This window comes from Macaca mulatta, chromosome 1 (genome assembly GCF_049350105.2).
Source record: "Macaca mulatta isolate MMU2019108-1 chromosome 1, T2T-MMU8v2.0, whole genome shotgun sequence".
Classification (NCBI taxonomy): Eukaryota; Metazoa; Chordata; class Mammalia; order Primates; family Cercopithecidae; genus Macaca; species Macaca mulatta.
In genome coordinates, this window is record NC_133406.1 from 119,408,682 (window position 1) to 119,433,635 (window position 24,954).

The 24,954-nt window shown below is 47.9% G+C and overlaps 2 protein-coding genes across 7 annotated transcripts in view; both read left to right on the plus strand.

The window, feature by feature from the left end:
- Positions 1 to 24,954, plus strand: part of LOC708768 (NBPF member 20) — an 853,661-nt gene that overhangs the window by 406,850 nt on the left and 421,857 nt on the right.
- ANKRD35 (ankyrin repeat domain 35) lies at positions 4,525 to 23,437 on the plus strand. Of its 6 annotated transcripts, none has more exons than XM_077949561.1 (14): positions 4,525 to 4,671; positions 11,017 to 11,151; positions 11,919 to 12,007; positions 12,366 to 12,430; positions 13,531 to 13,588; positions 13,765 to 13,835; positions 14,161 to 14,267; positions 15,022 to 15,206; positions 15,845 to 15,882; positions 16,051 to 18,054; positions 21,740 to 21,829; positions 22,056 to 22,121; positions 22,607 to 22,712; positions 23,237 to 23,437. In XM_077949561.1, exons 7-13 carry the CDS (start codon positions 14,179 to 14,181, stop codon positions 22,667 to 22,669), a joined length of 2,535 nt encoding a protein of 844 aa, XP_077805687.1. In that variant the 5' UTR covers positions 4,525 to 4,671; positions 11,017 to 11,151; positions 11,919 to 12,007; positions 12,366 to 12,430; positions 13,531 to 13,588; positions 13,765 to 13,835; positions 14,161 to 14,178; the 3' UTR covers positions 22,670 to 22,712; positions 23,237 to 23,437. The 6 variants fall into 6 exon arrangements, with proteins under 6 accessions (XP_077805687.1, XP_077805708.1, XP_077805678.1 ...); XM_077949582.1 differs by having other exon boundaries at positions 16,066 to 18,054; XM_077949552.1 differs by having other exon boundaries at positions 11,017 to 11,147.

The window sequence follows — 24,954 nt, forward strand, 5'->3', positions numbered from 1 at the left end:
ATTTAGTAAATGCTCAGTAAATGGTAACTATGATTATAAAACTATTTTGTCGTAAAATAATCTACCGTATCATGCCTTGTGAGGATTAAGGGAGAAAGTATACTGGAGCACCAGGTGGTGGCGTTCCTGCTCTCTGACCCATCTCCCAGATCGTGAAGGTGTGTTTCTTCTATGTGCTATTGTCTCATCCACTAAATCTTATCCTATGCCTCATCACCTTTTTTTTTTTTTTTTTTTGAGATGGAGTCTCGCTCTGTCGCCCAGGCTGGAGTACAGTGGCGTGATCTCAGCTCACTGCAACCTCCGCCTCCTGGGTTCAAGTGATTCTTCTGCCTCAGGCCTCCTGAGTAGCTGGGACTACAGGTGTGCACCACCATGCCCAGCTAATTTTTGGAGACAGGGTTTCACCATGTTGACCAGGCTGGTTTTGAACTCCTGACCTCACGTGATCTGCCTGCCTCAGCCTCCCAAAGTGCTAGGATTACAGACGTGAGCCACTGTGCCTGGCCTGCCTCATCCTTTTTGAAATAAGCTCTTTGAGCTCTTTAAGGTGATAATTAGCTGGAGAATTTAAGGTTCTAATGGTAGGGATCAAATCTATTTGATTCTATTAAGCAGGTATCTTCTAGGCTCCTCTTGAAACACCCAGAGTTTTTCCAGTACCCCGAGGGAACACGTGCACTTAAGCAATGGCCTTCTAGAGACCCAGTCTCTGCCTCTGTTGCCTAACCCTGAGAAGTGTGGCCTGTCTGGCCTCTTTGGCATGAACACCATTCTCTGTCAACCTGCTGAGTTGTTTTGTGACAGGAAAGGGTTTCCATCGTGACCCTCAGTGCACTTCATACAGGCTGTAACTTTATCAGCCTTTATGGAGCACAGAGTTTCTAGGGCTGAGACTGCAACCGTGTTATGTTGACAGACTCTCCTCTCCTCTTTACCCTCAGTCAGCCCCCAAATGGAGGTGGGTTTCCTTGAGGACTGGTTCATCTAATTCTTACACATATATGCATATATATGTGTATATTTAAAATTTTTTTAGAGAGGGGGTCTCACTATGTTGCCTAGGCTGGTCTCCAACTCCTGGCCTCAAGCAATCCTCCTGTCTTGGCCTATCCACATACTGGGATTATAGGTGTGAGCCACTGTGCCTGACCTCATGTAATTCTTTATCCATATGATTAAGAGAGCACTTTTAATGTATTTTTCCACCTAGAGATACCCCTCCTATCCATCCTCAGCTCCAGACTGGGACTTTCTCTAACCCCAATCTTGTTATCCCTTTATTTGCAATAGTATTAGTCCTTTGCTTCTTCATTAATTTTTTCATTCATTTATTCATCAGATATCAAGCTCATAATATGTGCTTGGCAATGGCAATAATATAAAACACAACTACCATCAAAGAGTCCAATCTAGTAGCAGAAACAAACATGTAAACAAATAGTGGCAAATACAGGCTGGACGCAGTGGCTCACGCCTGTGATCCCAGCACTTTGGGAGGTCGTGGCAGTCGGATCACTTGAGTTCAGGAGTTCGAGACCATCTTGGACAACACAGTGAAACCCCATCCTTAACAAAAATACAAAAACAATTAGCTGGGCACGGTGGCGCGCACCTGTAGTCCCATCTACTTGGGAGGCTGAGGTGGGAGGATGGCGTGAGCCCAGGAAGTGGAGGTTACAGTGAGCCGAGATCACCCCACCACACTCCAGCCTGGGTGACAGAGTAAGACACCATCTCAAAAACAAAAGCAAAAAAAAAAAAAAAAAGGCAAATGCAAAGAGGTGGTTGCTATATATCAACAAGTACTAGGAGTATGTCATATAAGAGGCACACTTTCTTGGGCAGTGGGGGTGGCAGGGTTGTAAGGGAAAACTTTATAGAAAAAAGAAATTTGGCCTGGGGGTTGTTCTGTGCAGGAAACACGCAAAGGGAGAAGAAAAGACACACACACAATACCTTTAAGGGTAAACAAGCTTTATCCACGTAAATGGCAATGCAGATATAATAAGCAAATGGCATAAGCAAATTAATAAGCAAATTGATATAATAAGCAAATTATATAATAAGCAAATGATATAATAAACAGATTGATATAATAGGCAAATTGCAATGGGAAGGGGAAAAGGGAAAAGATATTTACACTCACCAGACTATGGAGGATTCACCACCAGACTGAGAAGCAACAGCCTGGGCTCCAGAGTCGGCCACTGGTCCATGCACAGACGAGGAGAGGTCTCATGAAGTTTTGGCGCAGTCTGGGACCCTACCTCCTTTTGTAACGAGTTGTTTGGCATGAGGCCCAGTCACGAGGCCCTTGGCAACTGGGCTCAAGAAACACAAAACGTTCAACTTATTTTTGTAATTGTCTATTGTTTTTCAATAACTAACGTATAGGAATAGATTGAAATAGAGATTTCTCCAAAACAGTGCTGGATGAACACCTCAAAAGGGCTCACACAACCTGTTCTGGGACTCGGTGACCATTGTTTCTGTCCACGTTCAATTGAGTTCAAATTTAATATTTAACTTTTCCACCACAGGGATCAAATGTGACAGGGACGCATTCTTGGGAGGATTAATCACCAGCTTCAAAGGGAATTATAAATTAGAACAGTTTGAGGCCTGGCGCTCTGGGAGTTGAGGCGAGGAGAATTGCTTGAGCCCGGGAGTTCAAAACCCATCTGGGCAACATGGTGAAACCCTGTCTCTACCAAATATATGAAAATTAGCTGGGCATGGTGACGTGCACCTGTAGTCCCAGCTACTCAGAAGGCTGAAGTGGGAGGATCTCTTGAGCCTAAGAAGTCAAGGCTGCTGCAGTGAACCGTGATCATGCTATCACACTCCAGCCTGGGTGACAGCGAGACCCTGCCTCAAAACACATAAAACAAGGCCAGGCATAGTGGCTCACGCCTGTAATCCCAGTACTTTGGGAGGCCAAGGCAGGTGGATCACTTAAGGTCAGGAGTTTGAGACCAGTCTGGCCAACATGGCAAAACCCTGTCTCTACTAAAAACACAAAACTTAACCGGGCGTGATGGCACGTGCCTGTAATCCCAGCTACTTGGGAGGCTGAGGCAGGAGAATTGCTTGGACCAGGAAAGCAGAGGCTGCAGTGAGTGAGCCGAGATTGTGCCACTGCACTTCAGTCCGGTGGGAGGGTGAGGCTCTGTCTCAAAAAATTAAAAAAAAAAAAAAAAAGAAACAGCTTGAGTGGCTCTTTTGTGTGAAAGTAATGAGAGATGGGACTGGAAAAGAGGGCAGCAGCATATGACTCCTGAAGAGCCTTGTAAACCGCTTAAGAACTTTGGGCTTTACCCTGTAAGTTTTCATATGCATTTTAGTGAGCTCTCTCCGGCGGGGAGAGGAGAAAAGAGAGACAGGAAGACGGATGGGCGGAGACTGATTTCAAGAATTACCAAGAGCCTGAACTTCAAGGGCAGTGGAAATAATGAAGACAGTTTTTTGTTTGGTTATTTTCTGTTTCTATGCTGAGGCGGGGGCGGGGCGGGGGGCGGTTTAAAATAAAAGTGCTCTCCTCGCTCTCTGCTCTTTTCCAATTCAGTATTGCGTTTAAAAATTGAGCCTGGGCCAGGGACAGTGGCGGCTCATGCCTATAATCCCAGCGCTTTGGGAGGCTACAGTGAGGAGAATCGCTTGAGGCCTGGAGTTGAAGACCAGACTGGATAACATAGCGACACTCCATCTCTTTAAAAAAAAAAAAAAAAAAAAAAAAAAAGCCAGGCGTGGTGGCGCAAGTCTGTAGTCTCAGCTACTAGGGAGGCTGGAGTGAGAGGATCCCTTAAGCCCACGAGTTGGAGGTTATGGTGAGCTATGCTGGCACCATGCACTCCGGCCTGGCCGACAGAGCGACACAGTGAGACTCTGTCTCAGAAAAAAAGAAACAAAAAATAAAATTGAACCTGATCCCCTTTCCTTAGGTTTTGTCCCCCAGGTTACCGCGGGCCGCGCATTATCCGTGATCTGCTTAGCACTACAATCTCCTATTTCCGAATTGCTCTCTTCAAATGCTCTTTTTTGCTTGGGTTTTTGGCAGCGGAATGGGGCGGGGTGGGGCGGGGGGAGTTGGAGGGGGCAGAGGTAACTTCGCCAGTGATTAAATGCAAATACGACAGTCCGTGAGACCGAAGCCCACGGTAGAAGCTGGGACCCTCCTGCCTCTAGCTACAGCTCTCCAAGGGGCAGGGCTGAGGCGGGGCTTGGGGCGGAGGCCCCGTCTGGAACTGCGGGTGGGCGGGGGCCGGGCCCGGGAGAAGTCTCAGCCGTAGCCCACCCGGTTCCTTTCCTGATTGAGCAGGTCGGATCGCAGGGCGGGTTCAGATTTGAAGGGCGAGGTTTGAGGCCAAGCCCCGGTCGCAGCCTAAGACTGCGGGGCTTTTCGCCTCTGCAGGGGCGGGGTAGGTCAGGGCCAGGGGCGGAGTTTTGAGCCCAGCCCTTGGGTTCTTGCCTCTGATTGGGCAGGGCGGGTTCTGAGGCGTATCTTGGGGCGGGGCCCGCTCTGCTTTTTGACAGCTGTCTCTTGCACAGCCGCTGCCAAGTCCGGTGGGTTCGGGAACCTGTGGCCCGGCTCTCTGCGCGTCCCCGTCCCCCGTGGCCTCGACCCCGGCCATGAAGCGTATCTTCTCCTGCTCCAGCTCACAGGTGGCGGTAGGTGCCAAAATGTGTGGGAGGATGGGGCTGGGGTCCCCGCTCTGTGGTGACAGAAGTCGTTAGTCCCATCTCAATGCAGCTTCTGACTTGCCTTCCTCACCTCTGCCCTCCCCAGGGTCCTTTCCCCTGGCCCCTTTCTTGTCCTCCTAGCATCTACACCCCCGATTTCTGGTACGTTTTCTGCAGCTCTGTCCCCTTCCCATGGCGCTGGCCCTACTTCTGCTCCATCTCCCAGTACCAAACCTCCCCCAAGCATCTTCCCCGGCCCCTGCCTGGCCCCAAGCTCCATTCTACACCACCAAGTTATGTCCCAGAGCCCCATATTTCATCCCTGTCCTGTCCCCACAATCTTGCCTTCCCACGTAGCTCTGTCCTTGCTGTTTACTGTTAGTTCAACAAGCACTCCCAGCCCTGTGCCTTCTGTTAACCCTTTTTCACAATCTCCTCTGTCATTGCTTCCCTCCTGCCCCATGCCACTTTCATTCCCATCTCTCACCAGCACTGCTGTTCCTTAGACATCACTCCAAACCTTTTTCCAATTGATGCTCCCACAAGAGCAACCTTCTGTTCTCCCCTCCAACCTCTGCCCTACTCTGCCCAATGGTCGCAGGTCCCACTTTTCCTCCTGCCTGCTTGCTGTGAGTTAATATTGCAGTCTGGTCAGCCTCACAGGCACTGCCAGAGGATGCACAGTTGCCTGACTGCTCCCCAAGGGACTGGATGAGTTGCCTGCAGAATCCACCCAAGCCAGTTCACTGCAGTATCTGATCATTAGACTGGTTCTTGGGCCAGTCAAGGCTCAAGGCCTTTCTTTCTGCTTTTGCCCAGATTATTCATTTCCTGAACCCTTGCCCAGTTGTTTAGGAATGATGCTCTCTGTTTCCTTTGGTTGAGTTGGAGGAAAGTGATGATGAGAGAAGAGGATAGAGCAGACTCAGAGTTCCCAGTAGAAGTCACTCTATTCCCCATGTTCTCCCAGAAAAAAAAACCCGTAAAATTATAGAAGATGGTGGCTTAGGGAGGATATTGCTGCTTCTTCTCTAAAGATCTCTTACAGAGAGCCCCCTTATCTAGAAGTGGAATTTTCTGTAGAGGTTGGGGTTATGGCTAATTTAGAAGCAAATTAGCCAGCTACTTGTAGCAATATTGCTTTGCTAACTTGACTTAGTGGTATCGTTCATAAGCAAATATGAGAAACGTTCAATTAGCTCATTCTGCATGGGCAGGTTACAGAGTCCTGGAAGCAAGCTATGAGGCAAGAGTATGAATTCTGTTGAGGCCTGTCCTTGTCCCACTTACATTTGCATCTCTACTTAGTTTCCACACATTGATCAACCAGTCAAAAGGTATTTACTATTCTACACCCCAGAAACTGAGGCTGCCCAGACTCAGTCTTAACTCATAAAGACTTTTTAGAAATTCATATGGCCTCTTCCTTAGTTACTGAAAGTATTCAATGTTGCCTTTCCCTTACAGGTTTGTGCAGTCTGCCTGCTCCTTAGGAATGGGGAAACTATTTCATTCTTTCTGATCCCCCAAACCTTGGGCAGTACCTCCTTTCCAAGGTGCTGGAGTGAGTGGACTGGCTTTTGGAATTTGGAACCATCCCTCTGTCCTCCTTGACTCCAGCTGTACAGAGGTTTGACCATAAAGAATGATCACCCATTCTAAACTTTTAGTATAATAAGATCTTACTATAATGAGATTATGGGAAGTAAGTTGGATGGGTTTAGAATTATCTAGCTGGAAAGAAAACTGTTTCTTCAGATAGAATGGAGTCATAGAAAGCTTGTAAATCGGCCAGTTTCAGCTGTAAATTTCTTCCTCATGAAATTTCCCCATACTTTTCATGAGAAATTCCTCCACTGTTTTGGACGGCAAACTACTCTGGAACCATTTGTCAGAGAAGTAGTGTGGCAGTCTTTCTGGCCACTCCAAAAGCCTGGCTTCCCAGTCACACTGGAAGACTGCCTCTACCCATCTCCACTCACACACTTAGGTCCAGGGCCAGAGCTCTGCACCCTCAGTCTGAGGAAGGACTGAAAAAGCAGTGATCATTTTAAAGCAAATCTAAGTTATCCAGTATATAGGAAAATCCACAAACAAAAACCCAACTCCTATAATCCCATTTTATTTTAGTCAAGTAGAGGATATCCTTGAGGGTATCTTACATACAAGCTTACTCTGCCTAGGTAGACCAGAAGTAGACTAGAAGAGAGCTTTAAATAATTGGCACTGGATTGTCTGGCGCAGTGGCTCAAGCCTGTAATCCCAGCACTTTGGGAGGCTGAGGTGGGTGTAATCACCTGAGGTCAGGAGTTTGGGACCAGCCTGGCCAACATGGCAAAACCCTGTCTCTACTAAAAATACAAAAATTAGCTGGGTGTGGTGGCAGGCACCTGTAATCCCAGCTACTTGGTAGGCTGAGGCAGGAAAATTGCTTGAACCCGGGAGGTGGAAGTTGCAGTGAGCCAAAATGGTGCCATTGCACTCCAGCCTGGGTAACAAGAGCAAGACTCCATCTCAAAAAACAAACAAACAAACAAAAAATTAGCACTGTCTACTGCAATTAAAACATTGAGAATTAGGTCTTGGTTCCTCCAGGATAGGCTTTCTGTTTCCACTCACCTGACCTACAGCAGAAGTCATTGCTTTTCTCTCTACTTGCTGGTGTGCTTCCATGGTATAGGATGCTTATAGGTACACTGTCAGAGAGATAAGGAGAAGGTACAATTACTTCTACAAAAGTCCTCTAATCTCACCTATAGAAATACAAAGCTTAGGCCGGGTGCGGTGGCTCAAGCCTGTAATCCCAGCACTTTGGGAGGCGGAGACGGGCGGATCACGAGGTCAGGAGATCGAGACCATCCTGGCTAACACGGTGAAACCCCGTCTCTACTAAAAATACAAAAAACTAGCCGGGCGAGGTGGCGGGCGCCTGTAGTCCCAGCTACTCGGGAGGCTGAGGCCGGAGAATGGCGTGAACCCGGGAGGCGGAGCTTGCAGTGAGCTGAGATCCGGCCACTGCACTCCAGCCTGGGTGACAGAGGGAGACTCCGTCTCAAAAAAAAAAAAAAAAAAAAAAGAAATACAAAGCTTATACTTATTGAGTCTGCTGATTAATTTGGTGATTGCTCCCTTGAGGCTGTGATGGTAATCTAGTGCCTCCTTTCCAACGTGCTGGGGTAAGCTACAGACATTTGAAATGTCTGTACATTTAAGACATTAATGTCTGTCTTAACATTTGAAAGCATCTCTCTGTCCTTTACTCCAGCTCTGCAGAGGCTTGGCCATGAAAAACTTCCACCCATTCTAAACTCTACTTAGTATAATGAGATTATAGGAAGTAAATTGGGTGGATTTAGAACTATCTAGCTGGAAAGAAAAGTATCCAGGCCAGGTGTGGTGGCTTATGCCTATAATCCCAGCAGTTTGGGAGGCTGAGGTGTGGAGGATCACTTGAGCCCAGGAGTTTGGGCAATGCAGTGAGACCCCATCTCTAAAAGACCCCATCTGCAGTGAGGCACTGCAGCCTGGGCAATGCAGTGAGACCCCATGTCTGAAAAAAAAAATTATCTGGGTGTGGTGGAGCATGCCTGTAGTCCCAGCTACTCAGAAGACTGAGGTGGAAGGATCACCTGAGCCCAGAGGTCCAGGCTGCAGTGAGCTATGATCATGCCACTGCACTTCAGCCTGGGCAACAAAGCAAGACTCTGTCAAAAAAAGAAAAAAGAAATCAAAAGAAGTGGAAAGAAAAGTATCTATATTGCTAAGAAACATCTTTACCATCTATACAGCTTGGCTGTTATTTACTGGATAATATCAGCAAGATCCCTTCCACTCCCCTGGCTGGAGAATTCTGAGCCCAGGAACATCTAAAATGTGCCCAGGAAGGATGGGGATTGGAAATAACATTTATTGTGCATCTACTATGTGACAGACACAGAGCTAGAGGCCTTATAGGTTGTTATAGTATTAGGAAATTGAGGTTCAGAGATGTTGTTACATGCCTAAATTCACAGAGCCAGGCAGTGTTAAAGTCAAGACTTTAAACAGAGAACTACAGGTTCAGGTCAGCTGATGGCAGCACCCTGTCGTGTGGTATAGTTCTAGCTTTCTGCTTTCCTGGGGGTGACCTGGTCTCCAAAGGGCATTAGGAAATGCGTTCTTACATGTCAGAGTCTGTTAGTATGTGGAGGAGTCATTTTGCTTATTTTGTCCTTTGCGAGTTAACCTGTTTGGAGACTCCGTGCAGGCAGTAGAGTCTAAGGGTGGGTGGCTTTGCCCTGGAGGCAACTTGAGACTGTTTATCTGGAAATAAGTAAACCTTTTTCTATAGCTTGTAGTAGTGTAGTCTGGTGGTGAGAGCTAGGATTTGGCATCAGGTGGCCTGGGTTCTTTTTTTGTTTGTTTGTTTGAGACGGAGTCTTGCTCTTGTCACCCAGGCTGGAGTACAATGGCGTGATCTTGGGTCACTGCAACCTCCACTTCCCAGGTTCAAGCGATTCTCCTGCCTTAGCCTCCTGAGTAGCTGGGATTACAGGTGCCCGCCACCACCCCCAGCTAAGTTTTTGGATTTTTAGTAGAGACGGGGTTTCACCATGTTGGCCAAGCTGCTCTTGAACTCCTGACCTCAGGTGATTCCACCCACCTCGGCCTCCCAAAGTGTTGGGATTACAGGCGTGAGCCACCACTCCCGGCTGTGGCCTGGATTCTAATTCCAGTTTTGCCACTCTTTTTCATGATCTTGAATGGTTATCTAATCTCGGTATACTTCCGTTTCTTCTGTCAAAGAGATGGAATAATAGCCCTAACTACTTTCCAGGGATGTTGAGAAACTAATTGAAATAGCACGTGAAAGGACTGTGAGAAGTTACAACTTCCGTACAGGAGCGTTACCTCAGAATCCATCTACCTTAGATAATTTTATGGTTTGGACATTTAAAGCTTTCCTGTGGTTGATTCACAATTTGCCCTGGCTACGTAAACAGTGCTTGAAAATGAGTTATTGGGCTTCCATAGACCCTATTTTTCTTCACCCCCTTCTATAGCCTCTTGTTAAGATTATACCTTATAAAATGCTATGTGCCACCACCAACCCCCCACTACTTCCTGTTTTGTTACAAGGGTGCCACACATTTGTATGGCTCTTTACAGTTTATAAAGAGATTTTGTGTATATTAGCTCGTTTAATAGTCACAGCATGATGAGGTAGTTGTTATTAGTCATATTTTATAGAAGAGGAAACAGGTTAAAGGTGTTTAATGGCTTACTCTAGGTCACATAGCCGAGAATGTAGCTGAACTAGGTCCCAAACTCAGGCCAGCCAATGAAATGCTCGTCTGGCACACTTTACATCAGACCACAGATCTTTGCATCTATCTCTTCCTTTTCATTCCCTTCTCTGGACAAAACCAGGCTTTTCTGTACTTTCGTCCCTGGGTGTTTTTACCTAGCTGTCTCTTTCACGCCCTGTAGCACTTCAATTATTGTAATTACCCCACCACCCGCAAAACCCAAGCTGGAATGATAGAACAATGCATGCCCAGGTGTGGCTCTTGTCTAGACAGCTGCTCCCTGCCAGGGAAACTGGGAGGGAGGAGAAGGGGAGCTGCCTCTTGCTGCTTCCTCAAGCATAGCTAGAAACCTCTTTGCCTTTTTGTTGTTGTTGCCATGGAAAGGGGAAAGACACTCAAAAGGGCCTAGATATGATATGGGAAAACAGAAACTCTAGTTTCCTCTTTTAATTTTGGGGCCCAAAGCCAATGAAAAGAGATGGAATGGTTAGGTATTGGGACTCCTAGCTATAACCTGAAGCTCAGTGCCTTGATGTACTTCTCAAACAACTGATGACAAAAAGCAGAGCAGCAGGGGTTCAGGGGTGGAGGCCGTGGTGAGAGGCAATGTGAGCCCTCAAGAGTGGTCAGGTTGGTTCCATTTGCTCCAGCAAGACCTAGAGAGCAAAAGGGAAAGGATTGCTTTCAGGTTGGGCATCCAACAACAACTCGAATCGTAATGATGATAAAGGACATTTGAAATACTATGCATTCAGCTTAAAATACTATGCATTCACTCAAATGATTTTTAATTCAGTGGTCCAGGGTCCTTCTGGCTCAGGGCTGAAATAATGAGCAATAGTTCTTGGTGGCATATTAGCTGGTTAAGATTTAGCTAGGCCCGCCTAAGAAGGACTAAATGATCTAGGATGCGTGACTTGTGGAAAAGAAAAAGGACCTCAGGGATGTTCCTTTTTTCTCGTTTGGCAACCTAACCATTTGCCTCTTTTCTTTCTCTATGCTACCCCCATCCCCTATATTTACACAACTCGTGGCTCTGGACCAGGTGGAGAGATGGAACCGCCGTGATCAGAAGCTGCTGGAGGCAGTGCAGCGGGGAGATGTGGGACGCGTGGCTGCCCTGGCCTCCAGGAAATCTGCCCGACCCACCAAGCTAGACTCAAACGGCCAGTCCCCGTAAGTAAGTCCTCCTGCCCCTGCCCCTTACATGTGGCTCCCTTTTGAGGCCCCCAAATCCAATATAACATAGGACCAGGGAATGCCTACAGCTTCAGAGCTCTTTTCGTTGTCTTAATCAGCAAGTATATCAATAGCTTTTTGCTACATATAAGTTCTACACAAAGTGAGGAAAGAAAATATTGTTCCTGAGCTCCATCCATCTCACAACCCAGATTGACACCACTGACTTGTAAAGAACATAAAGCCCATTAAACAAACAGAAATACACTAAGTAGAGTATTTCTTCATTGCACAAGTAGGAGGGTGTGTATGCTTGGGAAATTAGAAATGAAGTGGTAGCATAGGAGTCACATGGCTAGAGGGAGTAGTGATTAAGTCAAGGGAAATGTTATCCCTGGTCTCTACCCAAAGCCTTCGAACATCCAGCCTTCTGCTCTGCTCTGACTGACTCTTTCTGTGACCCTTCCACTTCTGCTAAGGGTTCTGTGCTCAGAAAGGCAGGTAATTATGTGTTCCCTAGACATCCCTGCAATAGTCTGAGATTCCTTGAGACCTGTAGCTCTTATTTCTTTCTTGCTTTTAGCACCCTTTATGATTGGAGGGCGTATAGACTTCTCTTTCTCAGAAATTCAAGCTAGGGGAGCTTCTTTTTCTGCTTTTAGGATTGGCTTTGGGGTAGGGAGCATAGCAAGAAGGGCTTATCAAGATTCTCCCATTCCTCATCCCTGGTCCCTTTATCCTTCTGCCTCTCGGCCTTGATTCTGGCAGGTTTCATCTGGCAGCCTCCAAAGGACTGACAGAATGTCTGACTCTACTGCTTGCAAATGGGGCTGACATCAACAGCAAGAATGAGGACGGTGAGTGAGCCAGAGCCCGGGCCACGCTGCTTGCTTGCCCCTGGTACGGCAGCAGTCGGCGGCGGTGCTGGGCCCTGCTGGACGTTCCTACTGTGGTCCCTTGCTTCTCTCCTCAGTAAGTTCTGGTCATCATCCCTCCAGGAGTTCCCCTCTCTGTAAGCTGGGCACACCTCACCCTTACTCCCACCTTCATCACAGGTACCAAGCACTTGGGGAACAGGAATTTCTGGCCCTGTGTGGCTGAAAGCTTCTCTCCCTAATCTCCTGATTATCTGTGCGTCTCTTGCCTTCCCTCCCTGTGAGTCATCAGCATGCATGGGGCCACCTACCCTCCTTCTCCCCTTCCTTCTGTTTCCAGGAAGCACTGCCCTGCACTTGGCCACCATCTCCTGCCAGCCACAGTGTGTTAAGGTCCTGCTTCAGGTAAGAGCAGCCCCTTGATACTACTCTTGCGAAGGGAAGAAGTGGTCCCAGAGTTTTCTAACTTCATTTCATACTTATAAGGAATCATTGGCCAAATGTACTCGCCTCATACCCAATAGGAGGGCTGATAATCATTTGTTTGCAAACATTGATTTAACACCTACTATGTACAGGCACCATGTTTGATACCGCCTTTGAGGGCAGGTTATAAAGCAGAGTTGCCAGTAACTATCGATTTTGTCATTAGCAGAGCCACTGCAGTGACTTCCTGCTATGATGAGGGGCAAGAGGAAGGAGGACAGAGATGTTCAAATTAAACCAAAGCCCTACTGTCTGTTTCTGAAGAGTTTATAGTCTAGTAGTATAAAGAGAAATATCATGTACAATGACATGTGGATAATTTATAAATGAGTTTCCAAAAGTACAAAAGGCAGTTACCAGCCGGGTGTGGTGGTTCATGCCTGTAATCCCAGACTTTGGGAGACCGAGGCGGACAGATCACAAGATCAAGAGATCGAGACCATCCTGGCTAACACAGTGAAACCCCATCTCTACTAAAAATAGAAAAGATTAGCCGGGTGTGGTGGCACGTGTCTGTAGTCCCAGCTACTTGGGAGACTGAGGCAGGAGAATCGCTTGAACCCGGGAGGCGGAGCTTGCAGTGATCCGAGATTGCACCACTGCACTCCAGCCTGGGCAACAGAGCAAGACTCGTCTCAACAACAACAACAAAAAGCAGTTATCTTAACCAGCCATCAGGCAAATGGATGTTCTGCTTTTGTTCTTCCTAATCCTTTCCAAGTTTCACAATTACGTTTCTAAAGTACCAGCCATGGGGACATTGGGTGTCATTTTCCCTAACACTTTTACTTATCTGCCATCTGATTTTTCTTAGCCCCTTGGTTTAGAAACCAGGGCTGATAATCAACGCTGCCTATCATCAGCAATGAATGAACTGGGCTTGCCTAGTAGACAGCCTTCTCCAAAGTGGCCCTCCTGCCCCTCCTCATATTACCATAGAAATTGGTAACCCAATGGGGGTATGGGATGAGGATGTTAACACCAAGCTCCATGCTGCTTCCCTTTGTGGCCATTTGCAGCATGGTGCTAACGAAGATGCTGTGGATGCAGAAAACCGTAGTCCATTGCACTGGGCAGGTGTGTGCAGGGGACTCATGGGAACAGGGCTGCAGGGACTACAGGGTGGGAAAGGGAAGGTGTGAGGAGGGAAGGGCAGCCAGGGCCAACCAATGAAATGGTTGGAAGGGATGTTGGGTTATAGTCTGAGCAGGCTTTGTTCATGCTTCCCCTCAACCCAATCATCTCCTTCCCAGCCTCCTCTGGCTGTGCCTCAAGTGTACTCCTGCTGTGTGACCACGAAGCCTTCCTGGACGTGTTGGATAATGTGAGTGTCAGATGGGCAAGTGGGCAGTGTCCTACACAGGCAAGCTGCTGCGCTCTCTGAGCTTGATTGGCCAACTTCCATGACCTAGGGTTGTGTTAGCACCACCCTTCTCTTCCTTCTCCTCCTGCTTCTCCTCTTCTTCCTCACAGAGAGGTTAAGCCTTATCTTCTGGAGAGCTTCTGACCCTCCAAAAGGGAGTGCTTAGACCCAAGATCTGGGCTTTTATTTTTTCTGGAGTGGTGTGAGGGGAGGGGAGCCGTTAGGATTGTGTCAAGCCTCTGGCAGTCCCTGGCTCCTCATGAACCCCTTCCTACAATCTGTGCAGGATGGACGTACACCCCTGATGATCGCGTCACTGGGTGGGCACACAGCTATCTGCTCACAGCTGCTGCAGAGAGGCGCCCGAGTTAATGTTACAGACAAGAATGACAAGTGAGCCCTCCTTGTTTACCCACCCCAATTCCCATGCCTGACCAATTTAGAAAGAAGCCAGTGGGCAACGTATGTGTGTGTATGTGTGTTGGGGAAGAAGTCAGGTTGGTCTTTGTGTTCTTGGGAACCTCATTCCTTCCCAGTGGAGGTTCTGAAGAACTCTGCCTGCTGCCACTACCGCCTTCATAGATAGATGACCCCGGAAGTAGAATCCATGCTCTGGACCCATTGGCTGAATTTACTGGTTTTCAAATTATCTTTTAAGCAAGAGGATCCTTTTTTCCAATAAAAATTGTATGTAGAATCCCTGTAATCCCAGCACTTTGGGAGGCCGAGGCGGGCAGATCACCTGAGGTTGGGAGTTCAAGACCAGCCTGACCAACATGGAGAAACCCAGTCTTTACTAAAAATACAAAATTAGCCAGGTGTGGTGGCACATGCCTGTAATCCCAGCTACTCGGGAGGCTGAGGCACGATAATCGCTTGAACCTGGGAGGCAGAGGTTGTGGTGAGGCAGAGGTTGTGGTGAGGCAGAGGTTGTGGTGAGCCGAGATCGCGCCATTACACTCCAGCCTGGGCAACAAGAGCAAAACTCCGTCTCAAAAAAAAAAAAAAATCTAGTCTGGTCTAATGTTGGTCTGTTGTTCTCCTGATCCCACTGAGTGAGAGCTTACCCTATGAGTGGAATGTCTGGATCCAGGACTTCTAGATTCCGTGGGGGTAAGTCTATGCTCAGATTTGTCTCAACCCACAGATCGGCTTTGATCCTGGCCTGTGAGAAAGGCAGTGCCGAGGTGGCTGAACTGCTCCTGAGCCACGGAGCAGACGCGGGGGCTGTGGACAGCACAGGGCACGATGCTCTGCACTATGCTCTGCACACGCAAGACAAGTCACTGTGGAGGCTGCTACAGCAGGCCCTGAACCGGCGGCAGCGGGGCGGTAAAGCCCTTTTGTAACTTCCAGGTTCTCCTTGATAGCCCTAGAATCAGAGAAGTTTCTTAGAGTCCCATTTGTTTCCATGGAAGTAATCTATCTGACAGATATTTGTCACCTGAGTTGAGAGTTTACGTATTTATTGCTGCTACTGTGAGAGGACCCCAAATTCCCATCCCAAAAGCATAATCACAAAATTCTTCAATGCAGCCTGGTCTCTCACTGAGGACAACTCTGGCTAGTGCTGTTTCTAGCATTTATGAGTTGTAATTGTACGTCTATTTGTGTGATTTGTTGGTCACTCTCTCTTTCCTCTACCAGACTGTAATCCGCTTAGGTGACAGGCCATTTCTGTTTTGCTCACCATTGAAGTTCTAATGCTTATTAAAGTGCCGGACACAGTGACCAATAAATAAATGAGTGAACAAAATGAATGAGGAGACTCATTTCTGGGAGAGGACGCCAAAGTTGCTGGATAGTTAGGGATCCACTAAACAAGACTGGCTTCTGGCACCAGGAAGATGTGCGGTGAGATTGATCACAGAGAGGCCACTTCTCTCAGAAAAAGTCTGAAGCTAAGAATGTGGGCTAGAAGTACATGGAACCTGTCTTCTCTCTCATTTTCCTCATATCTTTTCTTATAGGTCAGAGGCTAGTCCAGCACCCAGATCTTGCATCCCAGGTAAGAACCTAAGTGCCTCCCCTTTTGCTTTTGACACACCCCAGGCTATCCCACTGTGACTACTCCCAGTGGTCCTTGGGGTGTCAAGACATTTAAGAGAAAAAAGGCACTCCTGGGGCTCAGTTTGTTGCCTCGTGGCCACACTTTACTATTCTGTTTCCAACATAGGCCTCTCCATCTGAGCCCCAAGCAGGTTCTCCACCTAAGAGCCCATGGAGAGCAGAGCCTGAAGAGGAGCAAGAGGAAGAGGAGGACGAAGACCCGTGCTCGGAGGAGTGGAGGTGGAAGTATGAAGAGGAGCAGAGGAAAGTTGTTCAGTTGGAGCAGGAGTTGGTGCAAAAGACAGAAGAGTGTAAGACTCAAGCTGCAGCCTGTCTGAGACTTGAGAACCAGATTCGAGAGCAGGTGCAGGAGCTAGGGCTCCTCCTATCCTGGGAGCCCAGAGCTTCAGGAAAGCAAGGCTCTAGTCTCCGGCCTGGAGGGGATGGCATGGAGCAGGGTTGTCCTATGGACCTGCTGGCTGAGCGTATACAAGAGCTAAAGAAGCAGCAGCAGGCAGCAGCCACAGTAAATCCAGTATTAGCTCTGAAGAAGGCTGAGGACTCAGCCCCAGGAGAGATCCAGTATGAAGTCCATGGAAGGTCCCAACAAGAAGAACAGGGGCCACCCCAGAGCCCAGAGTCTGAGACCATCAGGAAAACCACAGGACAGCAACTGACTACCAGTGGTACACAGACCTTTGGCCATGATCATGCTGACCAGCTGCCTGCTGGCCAGAAGGAGAGTTCCCAGGTTCTAGGAGTTGAACCAGGAGGCACAGTGGCTGAACCAGTGGGCCCAGCAGCCATGAACCAGCTTCTGCTACAACTAAGGGAGGAGCTTGCTGCAGTGTGGCGAGAAAAGGATGCTGCCCGGGGGGCTTTGTCAAGACCAGTCATGGAGGGAGCCCTGGGGACTCCCCGTGCTGAGGCAGCAGCAGCTGCCTGGGAGAAGATGGAGGCCCGACTGGAGTGCGTGCTGGCAAGGCTGGAACGGGCAAAGGCAGGATTACAGGTGAAACCTGAGGTTCCTTCCCAGGAGTCCAGAGAGGGAGCCCTAAAGGCAGCCCCAGGGAGCATCAAAGAGGATGAAGGGAAGGAGAAAAGGGTTCCTGGGGCTCGCGGAGAGCCTCTAGGCGCCCCTGGAGGGGAAAAGGCCCTAGGAGGCCTGGCAAAGGGACAGCTGGAGAAGGAGGTGTCAGCACTGAGACTGAGCAACAGTAACTTGGTGGAGGAGTTAGGGGAGTTGGGGCGGGAGCGGCAGAGGTTGCAGAGGGAGCTGCAGTCCCTGAGCCAGCGGCTGCAGCGGGAATTTGTGCCCAAGCCAGAGGCGCAGGTCCAGCTACAGCAGTTGCGGCAGAGTGTGGGGCTGCTGACAGATGAACTGGCGGTGGAGAAGGAGGCCACAGAGAAGCTGCGGAAGCTCCTGGCCGCCCAGAGCAGCGGTCTCCGAGGGCTGTGGGACTGCCTGCCCCCAGACCTAGTGGGCAAGAGGAGTGCACAAAGCAAAGCAGCGGAGCCCCTGGAGGAGCTGCGGGCCTGCATCACCACCCTGGTAGATCGGCACCGGGAGGCCCAGCAGGTGCTGGCTCGGTTGCAAGAAGAAAACCGGCAGTTGCGGGGGTCCTTGTCCCCATGTCGGGAGCCAGGCACCTCCTTAAAGGCCCCAGCATCCCCCCAAGTGGCCGCTCTGGAGCAAGACTTGGGGAAGCTGGAGGAAGAGCTGCGGGCAGTTCAGGCCACGATGAGCGGGAAGAGCCAGGAGATCGGAAAGCTGAAGCAGCTGCTCTACCAAGCCACAGAGGAAGTGGCTGAGCTAAGGGCCCGGGAGGCAGCCAGCCTACGGCAACACGAGAAAACTCGGGGTTCGCTGGTGGCCCAGGCCCAGGCTTGGGGCCAGGAGCTAAAGGCTCTGCTGGAAAAGTATAACACGGCCTGCAGGGAAATGGGTCGGCTGCGGGAGGCGGTGGCCGAGGAGCGCCGCCGGAGCGGGGACCTGGCCGCTAAGGCAGCCGAACAAGAGCGCCAGGCCAGCGAGATGCGGGGGCGCTCCGAGCAGTTTGAGAAAACAGCAGAGCTGCTGAAAGAGAAGATGGAACATCTCATTGGGGCTTGCCGAGACAAGGAGGCCAAGGTGAGCAGCTGAGGTAGCCCTGGGGAGCACTGGGGAAAGTTTCTGTGTATTTGGGAGTTTGCTAACCTGAATCCAGCTACCTTTGTTGCAGCAGTGGGTCAGATCAATACCCCAAACGGAGCGCCAGTCCTTTGCAGGGACCACACTGCTATGTTCTGGTGGGTCGGAGGGGGTTGGTGAGATTGGAGGTGAGGTAAGGTATAAGTGGAAGAGAGAAGGGGGCTTAGGTACTAAAATTTGGCACCCAGATTCAGAAGCAGTGTGCTTAGGGCTGCCACCAGGGCAGCACCATCGTTTATTAGCATTTGGACTTGAATTACTATTAGCCTGGGAAGAGGCCTAATAGCATGATGGGTTGCTGTGGTTTCACTGAGGTTCTGAGGAGGTGACTCAGGAACTAATGAGTTAAGAAAAGTAGACCCAGTGATAGCTGCTCTTCTCCCCTCCACTTCAGAGTGGGTTCTACAAAACAATGTCCATTGGCAAAGAGGACACCAACGCAAAGAAAAAAAAGCTTGAGGCCGAGCGTGGTGGCTCACGCCTGTAATCCCAGCACTCTGGATGCCGAGGCGGGTGGATTACCTGAGGTCAGGAGTTCGAGACCAGCCTGACTAACATGGTAAAACCCCGTCTCTACTAAAAATGCAAAAATTAGCTGGGCGTGGTGGCACGCACCTATAATCCCAGCTACTCAAGAGGCTGAGGCAGGAGAATCACTTGAACCAGAGACGCGGAGGTAGCAGTGAGCTGAGACTGCACCACTGCATTCCAGCCTGGGTGACAGAGCGAGACTCCGTCTCAAAAAAGAAAGAAAGAAAGAAAAAAAGCTTGAAAACCACTATTAGATACCAGAGTTTCCTAACGCTTGCTCTGAATGTGAGTCTACCTGTTTCTGTGAGACATGTTTTATGAACTCTAAATATCAGTTTACACATGGATTCAGTAGTTCCAGACTTACCTGTGAAATGAATGATTTCAGACTTCTTATTAAAACTTGGATACATGGTCAAATTTAGAATGATTAAAAAATATAAAGAGACCAGGCATGGTGGCTCACGTATGTGAGCCATACGAGGTGGGAGGATCACCTCAGGTCAGGAGTTTGAGACCAGCCTGGCTAACATGGTGAAGCCCCATCTCTACTAAAAATACAAAAATTAGCTGGGTGTGGTGGCATGTGCCTGTAATCCCAGCTACCTAGGAGGCTGAGGCAGGAGAATCACTGGAACCTGGGAGATGGAGGTTGCAGTGAGCCAAGATCGCACCACTGCAGTCCAGTCTGGGCAACAGAGTGAGACTCCTCCTCCTCAAAAAAAAATTATATATATATAAAAAAATATATGTTTTCTATAGTGTGGAGTCCATAAAAATAGAAGGAATATTATCCAGAATAGGAATAATTGCAGGTTGAGGTTAATTAAAGAAAGTATTTTTATGCTGCACTGAAGGAGAAGATGAAAGTAGACAATTGAGTAAAAGCAAATATAGTGTCATGGTTAAGAATGTGTTCTCTGGACCGAGGTTGTCTGATCTTGGGCAAGTTATTTAACATCTCTAGTCCTCAGTTTTCTTATCTATAAAATGAGGATAATAAAATGGTTGTGAAGATTACATTAAATAAGAAATTATATTTATTTAAAAGATTTGGAACTCTTGGCCCATGGTAAGTACTCAATAAAAGGTAGCTATCATTATTCCTACTACCACTATTCCTATTACTGCTAGTTACCATTAACCGTGTTTGTGCCTCTGCCTCAATAAGCCACAAGGACTCATCTCCATTTCCCTTAGTGGTCAGTAGCCAGAAGTAGGTTAGGATCCAGTACCAAGTTAAGAGCATGGGCCAAGGAGTCAAAGAGATTGTGGTTCAAATAATGATTTCATCACTTATTAGCTGTGTGATTTTGACAAATTACTTAATTCAGTCTCTTTTTTTTTTTTTTTTTTTTTTTTGAGACGGAGTCTCGCTCTGTCGCCCAGGCTGGAGTGCAGTGGCCGGATCTCAGCTCACTGCAAGCTCCGCCTCCGGGGTTTACGCCATTCTCCTGCCTCAGCCTCCCGAATAGCTGGGACTACAGGCGCCCGCCACCTCGCCCGGCTAGTTTTTTGTATTTTTTTTAGTAGAGACGGGGTTTCACTGTGTTAGCCAGGATGGTCTCGATCTCCTGACCTCGTGATCCGCCCGCCTCGGCCTCCCAGAGTGCTGGGATTACAGGCTTGAGCCACCGCGCCCGGCCATTCAGTCTCTTTATCTACAAAATGTAGATAATAATACTTCCCTCAGGCAGAGCACGGTGGCTCATGCCCATAATCCCAGCACTCTGGGAGGCCAAGGTGGATGGATCGCCTAAGCCCAGGAGTTTGACATCAGCCCGGGTAACATGGCAAAACCCCAACTCTACAAAAAAATACAAAAATTAGCTGAGTGTGGTGGCACGTGCCTGTGCCTGTGCTACTCAGGAGGCTGAGGTTGGCTTGAGCCCAGATTTAGAGGTTGCAGTGAGCTGAGATCACATCACTGCACTCCAGCCTGGGTGACAGAGTGAGACCGTGCCTCCAAATACAAGACAGACTGGGTGCAGTGGCTCACGCCTGTAATCCCAGCACTTTAGGAGGCTGAGGTGGGTGGATCACCTGAGGTCAGGAGTTCAAGACCAGCCTGGCCAACATAGCAAAACCCCGTCTCTACTAAAAATACAAAAAATTATCCAAGTGTGGTGGCACGTGCCTGTAATCCCAGCTACTTGGGAGGCTGAGGCAGGAGAATCGCTTGAACCTGGAGGCGGAGGTTGCAGCGAGCAGAGATGGTATCACTGCACTCCAGCCTGGGTGCCAGAGCAAGACTCAGTCTAAAAAACAAAAAAACAAAACAAACAAACAAATCCCCCCCCCAAAAAAAAACCAACCTTCCTTCAGAGAAGTATTGCTCCTCTCAGAAGAAAAGTTGTTTTATTATTTATTTTTTTTAAGTTTTCAATGTTTTATCATATTTGATAGCAGCTTTTTTTATTGGTTACAAAACCTAAGCCCATATACAAAATTAGGAACGCATTTAGATGCCTCTTTTGAAAGAACGTTTTAGTCTTTTTAAACTGAGTTAAAAAAAAAAATAAAAACAATGCAATTTTTAAACACTGTTTTGAAAACTTAAAAGTGCAGCAATATACTTAGTTTCCTTTATCTAAGAAATGGTTCAATTCCAGTTCAAAACTGGTAAGGTCACAAATTGAATCAAGGAAATGCATACAAATGTCTGCACTACTTGATGCTAATTTTCACTTAAATGTTAGTCTGCACTTTAAAACATGAGAGGAAATAGGAATCATCACAGCAGAGGCCCAATTTTAATCATAATGTCTGCAAATTGTAAAAGGTAACTGTCAATTAAGTGTGGAAAGTCCAGAAGAAACTAAACTGGAAGGTGTACAGTTCACAATATCAAGAAGATTTGGACTTTTAAGGGTTTCACTGAAGTCTGTGACCTTAATTAGCTTTTACATTGTTATTCCTACTTTTAGTGAACACCATGCAGAAGAAAAGCTGTTTTGAGTGTTAAATGAGACAATTTGTGTAAAATTGGCACATATTAAATACTCAGTAAAAGGAAGCTGACCTTGACCCTGGGTGGTGTTTGTGGGAGAAATGCCTTGAGCCTCATTGGTTGCCTCTTTCCTCTTGGCCTCAGATCAAGGAGTTGTTGAAGAAGCTGGAGCAGCTTTCAGAAGAGGTTCTAGCAATTCGGGGAGAAAATGCTCGCCTTGCCCTGCAGCTGCAGGTATGTTTTGGCTGTCAGGGATGGTGCTGGAGAAGAATGTCGGCAGTGAAAGTGATGTATATATGGGAGACATTCTAGGAATTACAGAGGCCTGGCTAGGCAGTGGTCCAGGATGGACCAGTGATGGGCCAAGGAGCCCACCTGGTACTGCTGACCACTTCATTGTGTTGCTCCTCATGCTTGGGTGAGGGCAGACATGTGACTTCCCATTGATGTTCATTCCCAGGATTCCCAAAAGAACAATGAAGAGATCATCTCCACCTACAGGAATCATCTACTGAATGCTGCTCGGGTGAGCATGGTGGAGTTTTGAGGGACATAGACATAAAGCTGAGTACAGGGTATTGCATTTAGGGTCCCTTTCTCTTCTCCAGGATCCCTGTACATACTTGCCATTTCTCAGAAAGCCAGATCCAGTGCCAGGTCTCTGATCTCATTTGGTAGATCAAGAGAGGTTGTGCATGAATGTGAGAAGGAGAGGTGTTTCCCCCTCCATTTCAATTCCCTGGCCTATAGTAAGGACTTTTCCTGTCCCCAATACCCAATACCCTGTCTCAGTCTCCTCCTGGAGCCACTTAGTCCTAAACAGGGAAGAAGAGGTTGGTGTCTTGCTCGCTTGTTAAGAAGAATAACTACAAAGAATGGAACACCTATTGTGTACCCGGTGCTTTGCTTCATATTCATGGTTGTAGTCCTCACAGCAATCCTGAAAAGTAGACATCATTATCTTCCTTTTCTGTTCTTCATCTCCTTTTCTTCCTTTCCCGCCATCTACAGGGCTACATGGAACATGAAGTGTACAATATCCTGCTGCGAATCCTTAGCATGCAAGAGAAGTGAGGCAGCCTTACTGTGTGCCCTCAGGGATACGAGATTCTCTGTTGTGAGTTGTGGGTTAAGGGTGCCGAGGGAAGGAGCTTGGGAGAAAGGGCTTGGGAAAGGAGGTGTATGGAATGAAATTGGTCCCTTTTGCCCCTGTGGTAGCTGACACTGGGGAGCCCTTTGGGCCATAGAGCATTTGAGGTGACTGAGAAGACAGAACATGGAGAATCACTGGGTGGAGTCAGGAATCAGTGAGCAGGTGGACTAAGGGGGCTGACTTATGAGATGGAGACTGAAAAGAGGGGTTGGGTCTGGATTAGGGAGATGCCAGTAAAAGATGAGTGATGGTTGGATAGTGGTACAAAGTTGTTCCTTAGGGCAGGACTCTATAAAATCCAGAATCTCTTCACTTTGATACCATTCATTCAAAGAGCAGTCATCCCCCAAACCTCCCCCCACCCCAATGCAGATAGTCCCCTTCTCCAGTCCAGATAGATGAGGGTCCCTTTTAGCATATTGACATGAATGGGAGGAGACTGAGGATATGGAAGTGTGTGCATTTCATCCTTTAATTTCTTCTTTCAGGGAATAAGAAATGCTGCTTGACAGATGCTTCATCAGGCTGTGGTGGGTGGGGGTGTTGGCCACTAGGAAATGGTATGGGCAGGGCTTCACCTGCCATTACAGACCTCAGATCTGAACCTGGACCCTGGAATCAGCATGGATGAGACCAGAGGAGGTGTGGATGGAAACAAGCTGTATGGAAAATAAAGCATGAGGAGGGAATTGGGCTGAGTGTAATTTTTTTTTTCTCTAAAGGGGAGTGGGGAAAGGAATACCTTTCATCCCTCTATTCTTTTTTTTTCCTGGAAAAAATATTAACAGTATGTCTTTATTCTTAAAAACTTTTTTTTTTTGTTTTGTTTTGTTTTTTGAGACGGAGTCTCGCTCTGTAGCCCAGGCTGGAGTGCAGTGGCGCGATCTCGGCTCACTGCAAGCTCCGCCTCCTGGGTTCCCGCCATTCTCCTGCCTCAGCCTCCTGAGTAGCTGGGACTACAGGCGCCCGCCACCGCGCCCGGCTAATTTTTTCTATTTTTAGTAGAGACGGGGTTTCACCGTGGTCTCGATCTCCTGACCTTGTGATCCGCCCGCCTCGGCCTCCCAAAGTGCTGGGATTACAGGCGTGAGCCACCGCGCCCGGCCTTAAAAACATTTTTTTACAAGTAGATATATTTTTGAGGTAGAGTCTTGCTCTGTCGCCCAGGCTGGAGTGCAGTGGCACGATCTCGGCTCACTACAACCTCTGCCTCCTGGGCTCAAGTGATTCCTGTGCCTCAGCCTCCCAAGTAGCTGGGATTACAGGCGTGTGCCACCATGCCCGGGATACAGGTAGATTTTGTTTTTTATTTTACAAACAGACTTTATTTTTTAGAGCAGTTTTAGGTTCACAACAAAATTAAGCAGAAGGTACAGAGATGTTCATATATCCTCTGCCCCCATACAGGCACTGCCTCCCCGATTATCAACATCCCTCACTAGAGTGGTGTGTTTGTTATAATTGATGAACCTACATTGACACATTATTATCATTCAGAGTTCATAGTTTACATTAGGGTTCACTCTTGGTGTTATAGAGTCTATTGGTTTGGACATATTTATATTGAAATGTATCCATCATTATATTATCTTTTTTTGTTTTTGTTTGTTTTTTTCTGAGGCAGGGTCTCACTCTGTTGCCCAGGCTGGAGTGCAGTGGCATGATCATAGCTCACTGCAGCCTCAACTTCCTGGGCTCCAATAATCCTTCAACTTCAGCCTCCCAAGCAGCTGGGACTACAGGCGAGCACCACCACACCTGGCTGATTTTTTTGTACATTTAATAGAGGCCAAGTTTTGCCATGTTGCCCAGGCTGGTCTCAAACTCCTGGGTTCAAGCGATCTACCTGCCCCAGCTTCCCAAAGTGCTGGGGATTACAGGCATGAGCCACTGTGCCTGGTCACCTCTATATTATCACACAGAGTAGTTTCGCTGCCGTAAGAATCCTCTGTGCTCTGTCTGCTCATCTCCCCATCCCTGCTAACCCCTGGCAACCACTGATCTTTTTCCCATCTCCAGTTGTGATTAGTTGGAATTATACAGTATGTATCCTTTTCAGATGGGTTTCTTTGACTTAGTAATATACATTTAAATTTTCTCCATGTCTTTCCATGGCTTGATAACTCACTTATTTTTAGTACTGAATAATATTCCATTGTCTGAATGTGTCACAATTTATTTATCCATTCACCTACTGAAGGACATC